This window comes from Sebastes fasciatus, chromosome 8, assembly GCF_043250625.1.
Source record: "Sebastes fasciatus isolate fSebFas1 chromosome 8, fSebFas1.pri, whole genome shotgun sequence".
Lineage (NCBI taxonomy): Eukaryota > Metazoa > Chordata > Actinopteri > Perciformes > Sebastidae > Sebastes > Sebastes fasciatus.
Window position 1 is genome coordinate 34,867,675 of NC_133802.1, and position 19,900 is coordinate 34,887,574.

General features: G+C 47.0%; 1 protein-coding gene across 4 annotated transcripts in view; it reads left to right on the forward strand.

Moving 5' to 3' along the window:
* LOC141772027 (nucleolar protein 4-like) overlaps positions 1–19,900 on the forward strand; it is a 166,942-nt gene that overhangs the window by 130,391 nt on the left and 16,651 nt on the right. For all 4 annotated transcript variants that reach the window (XM_074642668.1, XM_074642672.1, XM_074642669.1 and 1 more), the window contains 3 exons: positions 13,912–14,393; positions 15,849–16,031; positions 16,223–16,411. In XM_074642668.1, coding sequence (XP_074498769.1) covers positions 13,912–14,393; positions 15,849–16,031; positions 16,223–16,411 — 854 coding nt within the window. The remainder of the gene's footprint in view (positions 1–13,911; positions 14,394–15,848; positions 16,032–16,222; positions 16,412–19,900) is intronic.

The window sequence follows — 19,900 nt, forward strand, 5'->3', positions numbered from 1 at the left end:
TCTGACTGATCAGGCTTTTAGCTTCACTCTGTAAACTCTCTGCACAGATCTCATCAGAGTTTCTCCTGCTGGAGCTGTTAGACAACGAGCGCTTTGTTTTATATTTTCATACGAAGGAATGATTATCTGTCACATCGAGTGTGTGTCTGGTGAAACCTGGTGGCTGGTTGGTGTGTGTGTGTGTGTGTGTGTGTGTGTGCGTGTGTGTAGGTCGAACGATTAGATGCATAATGAGTGTGAGGTGTCCAGATGGTCCTCTGTAGGCTCCATGCAGGTGGACTACCAACACACTGGAGATGGCAGGACACCTCAAAGGCATTAGAGGACACACACACACAGCAGGAGGCAGCTTTCCTCTCCTTCTCCTCCTCCTCCTCCCTCTCTTCTTCCTCCCCGGCTTCTTTATTCTGTAGATGTTTGGGGGGTTTCTACTGTACAGCTTGTCTGCATACTTTATATTGTACGAGTCCAGGAGGAATATGTATATAATGCATATATAGATCAACCTTACACATCTTCCTCCTGCTCTTCATGTTTCACATCCCTCCTCTTCTCCCTCTTTCATATATATATACAATCATTTTCTGTTTACATTCAGCACCTTTAAAGGGACTGTATGGAAGTTTTTACATTTTTATTGCCAATGTGTGAACAGGTTGTAACCTCACCTAAAGAATGAGACCTTCCACGACTTCCTGAGTATTGTTCAGCCCGTAGACGGATTTTAATGTGAAGAATGCGGGTCGTTCTTTCCCGGGGAAATCCAACGGATGTGACGTCATGTGGGATCACGAGTGGTTTTATTTTCAGCTCCGCTGCCGGGCTAACAGTGCTAACGGTTAGAAATGGAGTCCGCTAACGTCGACAAACGACCAGCCTCCATCACAACTCAGACTCAACAATAGAAGTTATATCTAGTTAAACCTCGTCTGGCAAAACAGAAAAGTGACCGACGCCTCGCTGTTTTGACCGATGCTGTCTCGGGTCGACATAGTGCGAGCACAAGCGTGAGCAACTGGACGCTCACTGTCGTTGACTTAACGGGGGAAAAAATGAATAATCAACGGTCATAATTGTTTCTCTGAGAGTAAACTAACTTTATGACTTTAAATAAAGAACAAAATTCACACACAAAAAATTTGATTTAGCGATTGAAGTGAGAGACAGCCGGTCCTGTGAGTGAGGAGGTCGCTGTCTCCACCAAGAAGAGGAGGAGGAGGAGGAGGAGGAGGAGGGAGGAGGAGGAGGAGGAGGAGGAGGAGGAGGAGGAGGAAGAGGAGGGAGAGGAGGAGGAGGGAGAGGAGGAGGAAGAGGAGGGAGAGGGAAGAGGGAGAGGAGGAGGAGGAGGAGGAGGAGGAGGAGGAGGAGGAGGAGGAGGAGGAGGAGGAGGAGGAGGAGGAGGAGGAGGAGGAAGAGGAGGGAGAGGAGGAGGAGGAGGGAGAGGAGGAGGAAGAGGAGGGAGAGGGAAGAGGGATGATGGTGTGTGGGAGAGGTGGGTTGGACTTGGAGGGTCGTTGCTATGACGATGCCAGGCAGGGCAGGACCATACGGTGCTCCGCGGCATGCCGGCACTGAGAGCTAGCGAGCAGCTCGTGCCGCGTCTTAGCGGGATAATCCATTGTAATCCCACGCGGGGGAGTCGCCGGCTGGTTTCTCCCCCCCACCACCACCCCTCCGTCTTCCCTCTTTCTCTGCCACAACCTCCCCGTGCCTCTCCATCCCTCGGGAGATAGGAGGCCAGGGTGGAGGAGGAGGAAGAGGAGGAGAGGAGGAGGAGGAGGAGTGAAGGAATTAGCATCTGTTACCACTCTCGCTCAGGTTAGCTCCTCTGAGGGAGGGAGGGAGAGAAGGAGGGAGGGAAGGAGGGAGGGAGAGAGGGATGGAGGGAGGGATGGAGGGAGGTGGGGGGGGGAGCCTCTAGCTGTCACTGCGTAGTGAAGCCGCAAATGAAAAACGACAGGGGACGACCCATTAGAGCCTCCACCCTCCCTCCCTCATCCCTCCATCCTTCCCTCCCTGCTCTCCTTTGTACCTCCCTTTAACCCTCCAGTCTGCCTCTCTCTCTCTCTCTCTCTCTCTCTCTCTCTCTCTCTCTCTCTCCTCTTCCTCTTCATCTCATTTTTTCTTCTCCCTGGCATCTCTCCTCTTCCTTCCTTTTATCCCTCTCTCTCAGGTTTCCACCTTTCTTCTTCTCCTCCTTTTATTTCTCTTCAATCCCGTAGCTATCCTCTTCTTTCCCCTGCAGCCCTTCTCTACTCTTCGTCCTAGTTTTACTTGTCCTCCTCCTCCTCCTCCTCCTCCTCCTCCTCCTCCTCCTCCTCCTCCTCCTCCTCCTCTTCCTCCTCTGCAGTCCACTCAACAACGCCCAGCCTGCTAATGACGCTGAAATCGATTCAGTGCTCCTAATAGCTGACAGATAATTGTAGAAATGTAAAAAGCACCACAGTTCTGTTTTTTTTTTTTCTCGGTATCATGCAAGACCGTTCGTTGAGTTGAGTGTGTGTGTGTGTGTGTGTGTGTGTGTGTGTGTGTGTGTGTGTGTGTGTGTGCGTGTGTGTGTTTCTCGTCGTCTTCTACAGTTAAATTTAAAGCAGCAGTAAAATAAATCCAGTTTTCTTCAAACAAAGGCGGATGAAATGAGAACAAAGTCCACGTGAAGATGAGTGTAGTTGAATGTTTAGTTGTATTACTGCCGTTTGGCCGCTACGAAAGTTGGGATCGCCGACCGGCGCTCTTCCTGGAGGACTTGTGTAAAATGCCGCAGACATGCAGGAAATGTCCTGAGTATCGTAGCGACAGGGACGGACCACATTTGCCATCATGCCTGCCTCGTCCCGAGTGCTGGACTGAATAGTTACAGTTTCAGACTCGGGTGTGTGATGTGACGACGTCGTGGCAGGTGTTCTGCTCAGGACCAGAAGAAGCTCGGTGCGTGGAGTAGTTTGTATGAGCGGTTCTGGAGACGTCAAACATTCAGCCCGTTCTGAACTCTGCTCCAGTTTATTGTAATTAGCATAAAGGTGAGCGAAGTCAGAAACTCGAGGACCAGAATCTCTTTGGAGCTTTTCTCTCACCACCGGTTCAGTTAAAAACATGATGAAGTCTTAAATGTGTCTCTCCGTGAGCTGTAGATGACCTCTGTGACCTTTCCAATACAACTTCAGCTGCATGTAAAGACTGAATCATGTGAATAGTTCAACATAAAAATCTTTAAACAGATTTATTATCCGGCGCAGCGGTTGGTTTAAAAACACATTCCACACTTTATCCACTGTAAAGAATGAAGGTTCATCCAGGACACAAGTTCAGCACGACGCTGCGCTGCTGACGAAGGTCAGGGCGATCTGTTCTCCCCGGGGTCATCGCTGCGTCCTATAGCATGCAACCATGTGACCGCGTGACGCACACACGCCATACAGACACCCCCACATGAACACTCAAGGTCATTAAAACATGGCCTTTGTGACGGACAACAGACAAACCCTTCTATTCACACACACACACACACACACACACACACACACACACACACGGGTCACGTTGTGTGTTGAGGGGCAACAACTTTTACATTTGCAGTAATAAATCAGCGGCACATAAAGCCGGCGTATGAAGCGTTCAACCTGCTGCTGTCTGTTGAGTCCAGGCGTGATGTGAGTGTCCTTGAGTTATTGTTCGAGGTTTAAAACCCGTCTCGTGCTGATTGGAAACGCATCACGTGACTCCGTTAGTCGGCGAGGAGAGAGGAGATAAAGAAGAAGAAGTTTTACACTGTAAAGTTTGACAAGTTGATCTTACTTTAAAAAGAAAATCTAGGAAACCGATTGCAGTACCGGCCGTGGTGTGTGTGTGATGGTACGGGCCATTATGTCCGGGGACTCTGTGTGTGTTTCTGATTCTTCCATAGAGCCCCTTTAAAGTAATAGTTAGACATGAAAGAGATGCTTCACCTTTGTTCTGAGAGGTAAAGAGGTTCAAGGACTCAAAGAAGTCTTGCTTTGTGAATTTTGTAAAAACCTTCAAGGATAAAACACATTTATTTTTTTACCAAGTTAAGAAATGAACACAATATTTTGGTCGACAAAAATAGTTTCACATGCAAAACTTTTGTGTTTTAATGTTTATACTTGTTTCATTTACTTTTACTACTAACTACTAACAAACTTAGTTTCTTTTCCTAAACCTTAGTTAGGTTTAGGAAAAGATTGTTAAGATAAGGCAACAAAACTACTTACTAGGGATGCACCGATACCACTTCATTTCTGACCGGGTACAAGTACTTACATTTGGGTACTCTCCGATACGAGTACCGATCCGAGTACTTCTCTCCACCGGCCCGTCTCGCCCGCACCGTCGGGGAGGTGGAGCGTGAGGACCTGAAAGATGGTGACGAGAGGTTAACGTTGCGCTGCTGTAAAGTGGTATCGGAGCCGTTTTGCGAGTTCGAGTATGAGCACAGTATCGGACCCGATACTGGTATCCGTATCTTTATGCAATTACTTGTTTCATTGACTTCCAAGTATTTGTCTTTATTCCCTCCAGCAAGCAACAAGAAGTGAAAGAGCTCCGATAGAGAAAGACATGTGACATGAGGAGTAATAAATGTTTATTTCCCCCTCAGCAGGGAGTGTGTTTGTTGGTGTACGCCCCCCCCCTCGGAGCTACTGTTTACACGGCCGCCGCATTAAAGAAACAATCTGCTTAATTAATGCCGGGTTTTTAATCTGCCTTATTCAAATCAATGCTCAAGTGCCCCCATCACTACAATAGAGACATTGATTTGTTGCGCTCTCCCCCGCGTGAGGCCCAAATGTAAAATATCTTGTGACGATTATTAAATCACATTGATTGAAACGTGCTCCCGTCTCAGGTGATATACGTCTGCTTTTTTAATTAAAGGGCCGTTGCTCTCAAGTTCACCGGGACGTATATCTGGTGTCTAATTAGAAGGGACTGCTAGTTGACTTAACAACGTGCTGTTTGGTGGACGCTCGGCTCCAGAGAGGCCTCGCCGTATCATTAGCAGCTCTGAGTGTTTCCTCTCAGATGATCCACCACACGGTGAGATCGGTTCTATGACTCTAAAAGAAAGAGAGCTAAATAGAAGATGGATGTTTGAGCTTTTGTCACCGCCAGATGTTCTGTGTAACTTAGATTATCTTCTGTCTTGTCTTAAAGTCTCCAGATGTGATATCAGGTTGATGTTTTCTTCTTTTAGAGGATGTTTTATGCAAACTCACCAACCCTCCAGATTTTTCCAGGAGACTCACGTTATCTTCTGGGGTCACAATTATCCCACATTTCTCCTGATTTCTGTCAGTTTTTCACACCTTCTTTTCCTTTTCGTTATCTCAACCTGTATCTGGAACTGTACAGCGTCTATAGCTCGATTGTTTCCACCCAGACGGCAATAGAGCGACACCGAGAGCTGCTCGCGACATTTTATTATGAGTTATTTAAAGGTCGTGCAAAGGAAATTCAGAGATTTGTTTCTAAACACATTATAAATGTTGAACAATAATGACTGAAAACATGTTGCAAAGACTGTGAACGTTGTAGTTCTGGATTGTGGAGTTAGACAGTTAAACTGTTTTTTGCCAGTTTTGTGTTCAGGATTTTTTAGGCGGGGCTGATATTGGCATTTACATCACCCCGAGCCTTTCCAAGCCAAGCGTCTCAGAGCAGAGAATACTGAGGATTTTTACATGATTTTGAAAGCTAATTTTATATACTTATATACTTATATACTTATATACCTACATACTTATATACTTATATACCACTCTAATTTGGCTGGGTGGTCGGTAACATGTTTGTCTGTGGTGTGACAAACCCAGAATGCAGATTAATATTTGCTTTACACGGACTTTAAGCCAAGCTACGATCTTTCCTTCTAAACCTTTCTCAGTAGTTTTGTTTTCTAAACCTCAGGATGCTGTTCGCTGTGTAGACAGAACTTTATTTTGAAAAGACTGTATGCATGTAACAAGCAGAAAATGACACGTGTTGCTGGACATTCGTAGGAAAATGAACGAAAAAGGAGGAATAACTTTTTGGTAAGATATCAAACCGTTGTATGAGAACACGTCGTGACTGAAACAGGACGATGAGACTTAAGATGAGAAATCCAGAACAACTAATTGTTGAAAATAGCAGCAGATAATATCGTTGAATTTATTGAATCAGTCTTCAGTTGTTTGACTCAAACGTAGCTTAAAGCGATTGAATATCCAGGACTTCCTGTTATAGACACCGCTGACTATCTGTGGAACCATTCGGCCGCAATTTAGCACCGAACCCGGTCCAGCCAGGAACCAGGTCTCAGGAACCAGGTCTCAGCTCCCCGTCTCAGCTCCCCGTGCACCGATTCATCCACATCATTAACTAAACGCCAGCAGATTGATGGTTGTTGTACCTTTTCAACCTCTATGTGTGATTTTTCACCCTTCATGTGAGCGACGGAGCGGCGGAGTGAATTAAAAACACAGAGAGGAGCGTGATTTACGGCGTGTGAACGCTAACAGCTCGCCGGTTAATACGACAGTTCGTATGCCGTAAACACAGAAACACACATGATGCAGAGACACACCTGCTCTTATACACACACACACACACACACACACACACACACACACACACACACACACACACACACACACACACACACACACACACACACACACACACACATACACACACACACATTGATGGAGATGTGGGTTGCCAGGTTAGCTGATGCAGCATCCTCCTCCTCCTCCCGGTGGATTGTGGGTTGAACAATGATTGACTGTCAAAGTCGTGGTCCACTTGTCCTCCTTCTCTTTAGGGACACAGGCTTTTAGCTCCATGTATATAGTGTGCGTGTGTGTGTGTGTGTGTGTGTGTGTGTGTGTGTGTGTGTGTGTGTGTGTGTGTGTGTGTGTGTGTGTGTCCCTGACGCAAGAAGACATTTGACCTCTTAAACACACCTGGTGCCCCTCAGGCTGCCGGGAAACACTAAACACGGCCATGCATCATCAGCGTCACTGCTGTACCCAGAGACATGGGGACACGAGGGAGTGGAGACAAGGAGGAGGACAGAGATGGATATGAAGGAAAGAGGACAGGAAGAGAGGAGGGACAGATGTCAGCAGGTGAAGGATAGGTGGTCATGTAGGTAGAGAGTGAAAGGTCAGCCCTACTAAAGGGTGACCTTGAGAAGTGAAAGTGCTGAGTCATGAAAGAGTGAAGGCTTCACACTAGTAGAAACATCATTGAAATACTCTGAAGGCTTGACAGGTTGCTCCGTTGTGGAGGACAGCATGTTTGGCGCCGCAGTCAGAAACGTAACGCATAAATACCAAATGAAGTTTTTGTAAACACAAAGTTTTGTCAGATGATCCGGAGTCGACGGCGTTATGGAAAGCACCTCGTCACTGACTGTGCTGCTAAACTATCTCCCAGTACTCCCAGTACTGCTGTGCATGTAAACACATTAGTTAAAGTCTGTATGTGAGCATCATGTAATGTGTAACTCGGTGCACGGTCACATGCATGAATGAGTGCATTGTGCGGCGCCGAATGGATCCGTTTTGTTGGCGTCACATCTCTTGAACTTCTTGTGTCACGACTCTCGTGTGGAGAAAACGGATTTAAGTGAACGATGAATGTTTCACAGTCGGCTTCGCGGTGGTTAATCCTGACCGAGCACAGTTACACAGTTACACAGCTACACGCTCATGTTTACTGTCATTGTCTGCTGCGCTAGGAAAAGGTCATGTGCAAACATAAGTGTACTGTACGTACAAAGGAGGATCCTGACTGTAGGATTTCATACAGGAGATAGGAGGAGGAGGAGAAGGAGGAGGAGGAAGAGGAGGAGGAGGAGGAGGGTAATTAACTTTTGTCTCCCAGATCAGATAAAAGACGTGGAGTGGAGGAGGATGTTTGATCTGACGATGACATTCTGAGATGGTCACTGTCAGATTTAGGGGATCGTGGTGCCTTAAATTCAGGCCGTGACTCGGCGCAAAAAAACACATCAGATCACATGTCGAACTTCGTCCAATCGCTGTTTGCAATTTTCCGCAAAATTTGCGTGACGTGCAGAGAGACAAGATGCAGACTTCCAGGATCAGGATGGTAAACAACCACGACCTCTGAAGTAGAGCTGCAACGATTCATCGATTAGTCCTCAACTGTTACATTAGGATTCAAAATAAAAGAAGGCTTCACTACGGCGAGCATAAACCAAGCTGGAGTCCTGGAGGGATGGAGGGATGGAGGGATGGAGGGATGCAGAGGGAAGCCAAGGGATGCAGAGGGATGCAGAGGGAGGCGAAGGGATGGAGGGATGTGGAGGGATGGCGGGGCAGAGGGATGGAGGGATGCAGAGGGATGCAGAGGGATGCAGAGGGAGGCGAAGGGATGGAGGGATGCAAAGGGATGCAGAGGGATGCGGAGGGATGGAGGGATGCAGAGGGATGCAGAGGGAAGCAGAGGGATGGAGGGATGCAGAGGGAAGCAGAGGGATGGAGGGTTGCAGAGGGATGCAGAGGGATGCAGAGGGATGGAGGGATGCAGAGGGATGCAGAGGGATGGAGGGATGCAGAGGAATGCAGAGGGATGGAGGGATGCAGAGGGATGGAGGGATGGAGGGATGCGGAGGGATGGAGGGATGCAGAGGGATGCAAAGGGAAGCAGAGGGATGGAGGGATGCAGAGGGATGGAGGGATGCAGAGGGATGCAAAGGGAAGCAGAGGGATGGAGGGATGCAGAGGGATGGAGGGATGCAGAGGGATGGAGGGATGCAGAGGGATGCAGAGGGATGGAGGGATGTGGCAGGAAGGAGGGATGCAGAGGGATGGAGGGATGCAGAGGGATGCAAAGGGAAGCAGAGGGATGCAGAGGGATGGAGGGATGCAGAGGGATGGAGGGATGCAGAGGGATGGAGGGATGCAGAGGGATGGAGAGATGCAGAGGGATGCAGAGGGATGGAGGGATGGAGGGATGCGGAGGGATGGAGGGATGCAGAGGGATGGAGGTATGCAGAGGGATGCAGAGGGATGGAGGGATGCGGAGGGATGGAGGGATTGAGGGATGGAGGGATGCGGAGGCAGTGACGGAGGTCTTGCTGCTGAGGGAGGATTTGTGTCGAGGCGACAGGAGTCAGGTTGGCCTTCTCCTCTCTACACTCATAAATACACTCTGCCATGCTGCTCCTTCTCTTTCTCTACCTCCACGTCCAACGGATTCCCTCTCACTCTCTCTCCCTCTCTCTCTCTCTCCCTCTCTCTCTCTCTCTCTCCCTCTCTCACTCTCTCCCTCTCTCTCTCTCTCTCTCTCTCTCTCCCTCTCTCTCTCTCTCTCTCTCTCCCTCTCTCACTCTCTCCCTCTCTCACTCTCTCTCTCTCTCTCTCTCTCTCTCCCTCTCTCTCTCTCTCTCTCTCTCTCTCTCTCTCAAATACAAATTCATGCTTTATTAACACGACATTTAAGTCCATCACAGCTGAATGTGTCCGTGTTGAAGATGTCGGAGTAATTTGACAACAAATAAACAGTGAATAAGAGAAGCAATAGAAATGTCTCCCACGTGTCTGTCCCTTTGACTCTCTCCACACTTCCCCCTCCCATCCCCCATCTCAATCCTCCCTCATCCTCTCCTCCTCCTCCTGCTGCCCCCACCCCCCCGAGCCATGACCCTCTCCCTCGCCTCTCCCTCTCCTCCTCTCCTCCTCTCCTCCTCTTCCTCCTCTTCCTCCTCCTCCCACCCCCATCATGACCTCTTTCCTCCCGCCTGGCTGTTTGCCTCCCTCCATAGTGCATCACCCTCTCTCTCTCCTTCCCTACCCATCTCTCCCTCTCTCCATGCAGCGGTTTGGGCTCCACCCCTCCACCCCTCCACCCCTCCACCCCTCCACCCCTCCATCCCTCCACCCCTCCATCCCCCACCGAAAGAATGACACAGTCGATACCATCCTCAGCCCTCTCTCTCTCTCTCTCTCTCTCTCTCTCTCTCTCTCTCTCTCTCTCTCTCTCTCTCTCGTGCTGTTGACTCATTACCTCCTCTTCCTCGCTCCTCCAATCATCCTCAGTCGGATCTGCTCTCTGTTTCTGTTTCAACTCGTTCATTCAATCTTCTCTGCTCCGTCTCATTCAGCTTCTCTCTCTGTGTTCATCAGTCCAAATCTCTCCATTCATCCCTCTCCATCTGTGTGTGATGCTGTGAACATCGCAGTGAGCTCTAATTAAACAGTAAACCATGCATCGGGGTAGAAGAGGAGGCTCCGTCCGTCCTTCCTCTCCGTGTCTTCGTGGATGTAGAATAACTCTGTTTAGGGCGATAAAAGCTAACCGGCATGGTGGACCGGCATCCATCCATCCATCCTGCCTGCCGGCCTGCTGGCACACACCATTTATTCCATGATCACTTATTTAGTAGCCTGTCTGTCTGCAGAGAGATACAGACAGAGATACAGAGAGACAGAGAGAGAGAGAGAGAGAGATGTTGAACCTGCTGCAGTGATAAATACTGAAGCATCCAACACCCCTTTTCTTCAGTGTCTCATGAGAGGAGAGTCCATTTAAAACTGAACAAATATTGAAATCATTAAAATCACAATAGATGGACGGATAGATAGATAACTAGTAACAAAGTTCATTTACTTATGTCCTGTACCTAAAGACAGCTTTGATGTACTCTATGCTACTTCAGATATTGTTCTGTTTACCAGCCAATGATTCACAAACTGTTTTGTTTTTGACCCCTCACTATAAAACATCAATGTCCCTCGTCAAGATCCAGATGTTTTTGAGTTGTTAGCAGTTCAACCAAAAGTTCCCATTTTAAACTTCTCAGATGGTTTTAAAGGTTTCAATTAAACCAATATTTCACAAAGAAGTCCTGAAAATAAAACAACATAAACTCAGAACTCTTCTTTCCTCTCCTCATCTCACAGATCACAGCCCCTCAGAGTTATCTTGTGGCCCTTTGAGGGGTGGGGGGACTTCATAACAGAAGTTCCGCTTTTCACACAGAGCCGGTCTAGAGCGTTCTCTATAAACCAATTTTCTATACTATACTTTTACTATTGATATTTAAGTACATTCGGTGATACCATTTTTTTTTTACTTAAGTAGGATTATGAAAGTTTGGACTTTTACTCGTAGCGGCGTCTTTTCACTGTGGTATTGCATTTTTACTTAAAGATCCTGTTTGTAACTTCTTCCAGGTATAAATCCTTGCTGGTCGGTGTCTCATGGTCTCTCGTGTGTCTCATGGTCTCTCGTGTGTCTCCGCTGTTCAGACTCAGACTCCAACACAAACTCCAGTGAAGCACCAAAACCTCTTGGTTGTATCTAGTGAAGCTGTTAAACAGTGTTGGCCGCGGTCGGAGGACGCGGGGGAGACCGTAGCTTTGGTCTCCAGGACCGGAGTCTCTGCTGTACTCTGCTCCTCTGCCTGCCTTCACTCACACACCACGCTCCTTCTCTCCTTCTCTCTCCACCTCTCACGTGCATGCTGCTCACTCCACACTGCAGAAGAGTTAGTTTAGCTCTGAGAATATCTAGTGAATGTTCAGTGGACGTTTGTGCAGAAATAACTGCTGCAGCTCCTCCAGACCAACAGAGGTTTCCCGTGTCTTGTGAAGTGACGGGGCTCCGCAGAGAGACACGTTATCGTCTCCGACCAAAACTCCGGCGTCTCCCCCGTTCCCTCCGGCCGCGGTCGGGAGGCTGAGGCGGGAAAAGCCAACACTAGGATCAGCATTGATTCATGGAGAGACCTTGGTCTGGTCAGCTAACATTACTGCCAAGCAGCTGAAATATAGAGTGATATTGTGCTTTTAGCTGACGTGTGTCTCCTCACTGCGTTGAGCGATGCTCCTTCATGTCTATGTAGAGCGAGCACAAGCGCCAGCAACAGGACGCTGACTTTAGTTGACTTAACGGACACAGGTGAAGCTGTTAACAAGACATTTCTGATTCTTACTAACAGTCCCTTTAAATAAATGATCTGAACATTTCTTCCTCCGCTGCCGGCCCCAGATTGAGAACTACTGGTCTAGATGATAACTCAGGTGTTGGAGGAGGAGAGACGGAGCTTCCTGCACACTTTGAGTCTCGTTCTGGTTTTAGCTTTAAACTCAGCAACGCTGCGTCCGCTGTAAAAGGTGGCATCAATAACGATGACGGGGGGGCGAGGATGTTCCAATGATGAAGTGGGAGGAAGACGAGCTCGGTAATGATGATGATGATGATGATGATGATGATGATGAGGTGGTGGTTTTGTGTTGAGGTGGGGGAGGGGCGTCTGTCATAATGCAGGGTGGTGACTGTGTTATTGTCTGGACGGGTTTAATCCAATAAACAGAGCTGGAACAACGGCCTCTGCAGCAGTGCATGCTGGGAAACATTTTAACTCATGAACACAGAACCAACACGTCTACAGAGACTACAGTGTTATATATATATATATAAACCCTGGTAGTAACTGCTGTAACCCGGGGAGAGAGGAAGGCATTAGCAGTCCGTCCACAGCCCGTGGCTTTATAATAATTTGAGGACTCATTATCCCCCCCCCCCCACCAGCAGACAGTTTGGAGATTATTTCCTCCCGTCACAGCCCCGCTGGCTACAGCGACACACTAACTGTCCCCCAATTTCATTCCAGCTGTGAGACAGCTGTGGCTGTAATAACCAGATTTACTAGTTTTCTGCAGGATGATTCATTTCATCATTTCCTCGGGAGTGTACACAATAACATGAACACAGTGTCAACACATAGCATCACTGTGAGGCTGAGACCAGGTCAGAGGGGTTTCATGAGGGGTTTATGGTGTAGTCAGCATCGTACTGTCGGTTAACGTCCCCTCTATAATACAATGAAAGAGAAGAAAGCATAGAGGAATATTATCTTTATGAACCGTTTCTAAGACTCTCAACACACACAGACGTGAAGGAAGCCTGCCATCTGCTGGACATCCAATAATATAAATATAATATAAATATACAGTACAGTGTATCTATGTGTCTATTCAGTACACACACACACACACACACACACAGCAACCACATGACATCTGTAATGTTAATGACTGATTCACACAGAATTAGAGCTCCCTGAAATCACTCTCTATATTTGTTTATGTTGTCGTCACACTAATAATGAGCCACGTGCACTTTTCTGCAAACAGCATACAAACATGAGACTGATGATGATGATGATGATGATGATGATGATGATGATGATGATGATGATGATGATGATGAGAGTAACATGATGTTGTACATGATGCATGGAGCGTATATACCAGGGCTCAGCAACCTACTAAATGAACATCATGCTGTATTGAAGAAGACTCATCATTTATTTTTTATTTTTTTCAATGTGATTTATTAAAACTATTTAATTTGTTTCTCTTTATTTTTATTTATTTATTTACTTATTTTTTATTTATTTATTTATTTATTCATTTTTATTATTGTTTTATTGTTTCCCTATTTTTCTCTATTTATTTTTGTTTATTATTATTCCTATTCTATTTTTTTTTATTCTTTTATTTCTATTTTCTAACTTTATTTCTCATTTTTATTTTATTTATTTATCTATTTATTTATTCTTTTTCAATTCCTTTTCTATACTTATCTTCTCTTCTCTCCTAATATAAGTTTAAATCATTATTTTTCCTCCCTGTACATTTATGTATTCTCTGTGGACATTGTGGGGATGCTCAAGCTCACAGACTGACCTCCTGAGGACACTTATGACCCTGTTGTGTCTTAAAACATGTGACGACCGTAACAGTAACGACTGGACCTGATGAGAGGAAATAAAAAGAAGTTAAATAAAGCAGACTTGAATCCAGCGATTGAGAACATAAACTGTTTACAATGTTTCCTGATTGGTTGAACGTGTCCTTCGTCTCCTTCCAGAGGATTCATCGTCAGAGAGCGGCAGTGGAAACGGCCTGCCCGCCCTGACCCCTCCCTCCTCCGCCGTGACGGACGGCGCCATGGTCCAGGAAACAGAGGTCGTCAACGGCAACGGCGGCCCCGCCCCGCTGGACTTCAGCACGCCGACGTCCTCCTCCTCGTCGTCCGAGGACCAGCAGCCGATGAACCTGAGCGACCCCCTCCCGGCCCCCCCTCAGCGCCTGCTCCTGTCCACCTCGCACCTGCCCGTCACCGTGTCGGCGGCGGCCGCGGCTCTGCTCGGCGCTCTGCATCCCAACGCGCCCGAGGAGCTCCGCAGGAAGTACCCGCTGGCCGCCAAGCCTCCCGTGGCGCCGCACCCGGCCCTGCCTCTGCCGCTGCCGCACACGCACAACGCACACACTCCCAACACACACTCCCAGTCCAACACACACACCGCTGAGCTGCGACTGGACCGAGACGGCCGTGACTACGGGGGCAAGGTGAGTCCACGCACACACACACGCACTCACACACACACACACACACACACACACACACACATACACACACACACACACACACACACTGTACGTACAGTATGTGTACACACAGGTCTATAAAGAGATTCAGTAAAGAGTTAATCTGACATCAATCAGAGAAAGAATCATTCCCTCCTACAGACAGTCGAGTCTCTATTTCACCAAACCGACACGTTTCTATCTGAGAACATCATGAACATCTGCAACAGGAACGCTCCACCCGGTTAGATCAGGTTCACATCCATCACCTCCAACACACAACGTGTAACTTTATCTCTCTCAATCAAAATTAAAACAATAACTAAAGACAGAAGGACTTTCCCATTTCTGAGTTTGTACCTCCTCGACTCCTCTCCTCAACGGGAGACGCGAGCGGAGGAGGCGAGGAAGAGATGCGAGGAGAGGAGTCGAGGCCTCGGAGTCGTCATTTTAAAGAGACGTCAATTAAATCAATTAAGTCTCAAGTCTGTGACTCAAGTCCCAACTCAGGTCTCGAGTCCTAAACAAGCCGTATGTGCTTATCATCAACTGTAACGTCATTTTAACAGCAGAGTAACTGGATCCAACTGGAGCTCAGTAACGTAACGTCAGTTCTTCATGGTTTTCTCCTGAAACTTGATTGGATGCTGTTGGATTGGTTCAAACTAAGTGGATCTGGGGAGTTAAGTGTAAAAGAGATAATCAAATACAAGTCCCAGTAACATTCACCGGAAATATAGAGTCCAGAGTTCAATAAAAAAACAAAACACCACTTTTCAGAGATTTAACAATAAGCAACAAAAGATAGAAATTCAATTTGTTCAGTTCAGTTTTTTCCCCCAAGAGTGAATCCTCTTCTCGAACATAGAGGATCTCTGCATCTCTGGACCTCGCCGCTTCATGGCGCTGTTGTGCGTGTGTTAAACTCCGACACAGAGAGCAGAGGACAGAAGCAGCCACATTTGTTGCTTGGTGGGTGTTAATTTCGGACCCTGCAGGGCAGGCGTCGTACGGTACCGTCGGTACTGTAGAAAACAAGTACCGTCACGTTTTTAGAATTTTGTCATCGACTTGGTACCGAAGTATCGGTTCTCATGACATCCCTAGTGACAAGAATGAATTGACGTGAATTAATCGATAATGAAAATAGTTGCCGTTTAATATCTGATTTTGACATTTCTGTGGGCTGATATTCGCCTCCATGACGTCCGCTGAGTGTCTTAATCAAAGACCTAAATCTTCGTGTTTAAGGACCTTTTATTGACAAGCTGTCAGATTCTAACGAGACTCTTAATGAGTGTTTCATTAAAGGACGAGTCCACGGGAACGATGAACCAGTCGAGCCCATAAATGGTTAAAAACACACCGACAGACAGACAGTATATAGTAGATGGAGAGACTTGATGGATGCTAACGGAGCTCTGTGTGTGCTCTCAGTCCCCTCAGTACAGCTCGGGCGGCAGCTACGACAGCGTGAAGATGGACCTGGGTGCCGAGGACCTGACCACGGGGCGGCAGGTCGCCGCCGACGATGACGACGACGACCACGACGACCACGACGACAACGACAAGATCAACGACACGGAGGGAGTCGATCCCGAGAGACTAAAGGCCTTCAATGTAAGTCAGAGACGGCGTTGTTGATGGGTCTGTCGTGATGTCCGCTGGGATCAATAAGGTGTCTCCTCGTGTTCATAAAGACGGTCTCAGTGTCATCGATCACACAGGACAGACATGATCAGTTATTAATATTAACGATGGATCGACTGACTGCAGGTAATCGCTCTAACAGCTGTGTCGTCTTCCCGCAGATGTTTGTGCGTCTGTTTGTGGACGAGAACTTGGATCGGATGGTTCCCATCTCCAAGCAGCCCAAGGAGAAGATCCAGGCCATCATCGAGTCCTGCAGCAGACAGTTCCCAGAGTTCCAGGAACGCGCCCGCAAGCGCATCCGCACCTACCTCAAATCCTGCCGACGCATGAAGAAGAGCGGCATGGAGGTACCATACCTGATCGTCTGTTATTACCAATTATTCTGACAATTATTTTCCATGAAATGTCACCTTAGAATGAGACGCTTATATCTACATATAGAGCGGGTCGTCATGTTGCTACAGTAGCCCAGAACGGACAAACCAAACACCGGCTCTAGATGAGGACATTCACGTTGTCACATGTTTGCATCGGTCACCGTTGTTTTCCTAAACGCTTGGTACACAGGAGAAGTTTCAGTCGGTTGCAGTCTGCTACCTCACCATTAGATGGCGCTAAATCCTACACACTGGACCTTTTAAAGGGACTGTTTGTAACTTTTTAAGCGTATAAATGTACCGGGTTGGGACACATGCGCGCTCGCGTGTGGCTGAAGTTCCCGCTCCGCTGCCTGCCTGCCTTCACTAACACACCGGGCGCGTTCTCGCTGTCTCACTCCACCTCTCACGTGCATGCTGCTCACTCCACACTGCAGAAGAGTTAGTTTAGCTCTGAGAATATCTAGTGAATGTTCAGTGGACGTTTGTGCAGAAATAACTGCTGCAGCTCCTCCAGACCAACAGAGGTTTCCCGTGTCTTGTGAAGTGATGGAGCTCCGCAGAGAGAAACGTTATCATCTCCCGACTGCGCCCGCAGGGAGACACCGGGTATCGGTGTCAGGGTTCACGTTTCTCGCTGCGGAGCCCCGGAGGGTGAGGCAAGGAAAGCCATCACTAGGATCAGATCTAAATCATGTTCATGGAGAGACCTTGGTCTGGTCAGCTAACATTACTGCCAAGCAGCTGAAATATAGAGTGATATTGTGCTTTTAGCTGACATGTGTCGCCTCACTGTGTTGAGCGATGCTCCTTCATGTCTATGTAGAGCGTGCAAGCGCGAGCCGACGCTGACTTTCGTTGACTTAACGGACACAGGTGTCGCTGTTAACAAGACATTTCTGAAAGTTACAAATAGTCCCTTTAAATCAATATCTTGTGTTAAATTATTGATTTCTTTAGTAAGTAGCCGTATAATAAGTGGGATGATATATGAAACTGAACTCCTTCAGGGTGACTGGAGTCCCTCCTCGACCCCGTCGGGGTTCATTTTGCAATAATTAGCAGCTCGCCGACATAATGTAATGAATTTGTCTTCTATTAAACATAATAAGCTGCAGCTTTCACCGCAACACGGCCGACTAGCAACAAACAATTATCATCTCTCGTGTAAAAAGAAAAGATAGAAATGTTCCCGTTAATGAGCCGTAACTATGGCAACAACACGCTCCAGTCAGTTTATTTCAGTTTACAGATGTGACACATGTGACTGACTCAGAGTGACAGATGTGTGTGCTGTTAATACGTTTCACACTTGATAACCCGACGTCAGCGGCGACCAGCGGGGTGTGTGTGTGTGTGTGTGTGTGTGTGTGTGTGTGTGTGTGTGTGTGTGTGTGTGTGTGTGTGCTGTGACACAGATAATTAATACGCTGCGATCTTTGCTAGTAATTAAAAAGTAATAATGTTGTTAACAAAGAGCCTGACGCTGTCAGCACGCTGGAGATGATGCTGAGTGTCTAAATAATCCAATAAACTTCACGTAGAGGTTGAAGGTCGTCGCTGCCTCCTCTTCCTCTTGAAGTCATTAACTTTATACCCAACCAGTGAAGACGAGCCTCAAGTTAACACGATGTGTCTGAACATGAAGCACATCTACTCAAGTACTCTACTCTAGTAAGATTTATACATGCGTTCTTCATACTCTTGGTGGTTCAGTTTTAGAGCGAGAGTTAGAGGAAGGAGGTGAAATAATGCTCCAAAGTTGGGCTAAATCTTGGCGAGGAAAAACTGTCATGTCCATTTTCAAAGGGATCTCTTGACCTCTGACCTCCAGATCAGTGAATGTAAATGGGTTCTATGGTACCCTTGAGTCTCCCCTTTACAGACATGCCCACTTTATGATCATCACATGCAGTTTAAATGTGTTATTGTCTCCTATTCTAAAATGGTGTGTTTGAATATTTCTGCATCCTGGGGTCCCTAAACAGTGTTGAATCACATAAACTGGGTCTCACTGTAAAGCTGAGACTCTGGTGGATCCAATGAGCCCAACTGTATTCATGTGTGATGATGTTAGTCCCCATAGGAGACATTTCATTGACCTCACTGTATAAAATGACCTGTGGTGACCTCTAGGATAATCACAGCCTCATGAAACTTTACAGCCACAAACTAGAGACCTAGAGCATTCAGAGGATGGATGGATCAAACTAGAGACCTAGAGCATTCAGAGGATGGATGGATCAAACTAGAGACCTAGAGCATTCAGAGGATGGATGGATCAGACTAGAGACCTAGAGCATTCAGAGGATGGATGGATCAAACTAGAGACCTAGAGCATTCAGAGGATGGATGGATCAAACTAGAGACCTAGAGCATTCAGAGGATGGATGGATCAAACTACAGACCTAGAGCATTCAGAGGATGGATGGATCAGACTAGAGACCTAGAGCATTCAGAGGATGGATGGATCAGACTAGAGACCTAGAGCATTCAGAGGATGGATGGATCAAACTAGAGACCTAGAGCATTCAGAGGATGGATGGATCAAACTAGAGACCTAGAGCATTCAGAGGATGGATGGATCAGACTAGAGACCTAGAGCATTCAGAGGATGGATGGATCAAACTACAGACCTAGAGCATTCAGAGGATGGATGGATCAGACTAGAGACCTAGAGCATTCAGAGGATGGATGGATCAAACTAGAGACCTAGAGCATTCAGAGGATGGATGGATCAAACTACAGACCTAGAGCATTCAGAGGATGGATGGATCAGACTAGAGACCTAGAGCATTCAGAGGATGGATGGATCAAACTAGAGACCTAGAGCATTCAGAGGATGGATGGATCAGACTAGAGACCTAGAGCATTCAGAGGATGGATGGATCAGACTAGAGACCTAGAGCATTCAGAGGATGGATGGATCAGACTAGAGACCTAGAGCATTCAGAGGATGGAAGAATTTCCTAGATAGATTGACAATAAGGGGGTTTCTGAGCAGTTTACACAACACAAGTGCTCGCCATCCAATCGGCGAAAAAATTTAATTCTTGCAGAAATCTCAAAAGTTTTGATCCCAAATCACAGCATGTCTTTTTCTCTGGTGTTCCTCGAGGTCTTGGTGTCTTAATGTGGTATTTTGGAGGGATTATTGATCATTTTTATTAATTCTCCAGTGGTAAAAAATGGTTAAATTTAGCACCAAATCTGTGGAACAAATGGAATCAACCCCAAAAAATACTGCAACAACTTCTGAGACATAATAGAGCATGGAGATGATCATCAGATACTTCTATCATAATGTTCATTATGTGGCTGGATGTTTCTGTACTAATGCAGGACAGGTGCATGATGGGAACTGTAGTGATGTTGTATTGACAGGCTGCTTCACTCTGACTGTAAAGATGAAATATCTCTGCTGCCCTCCGGTGGTGAAGAGTCATGTTAAACCGTGTG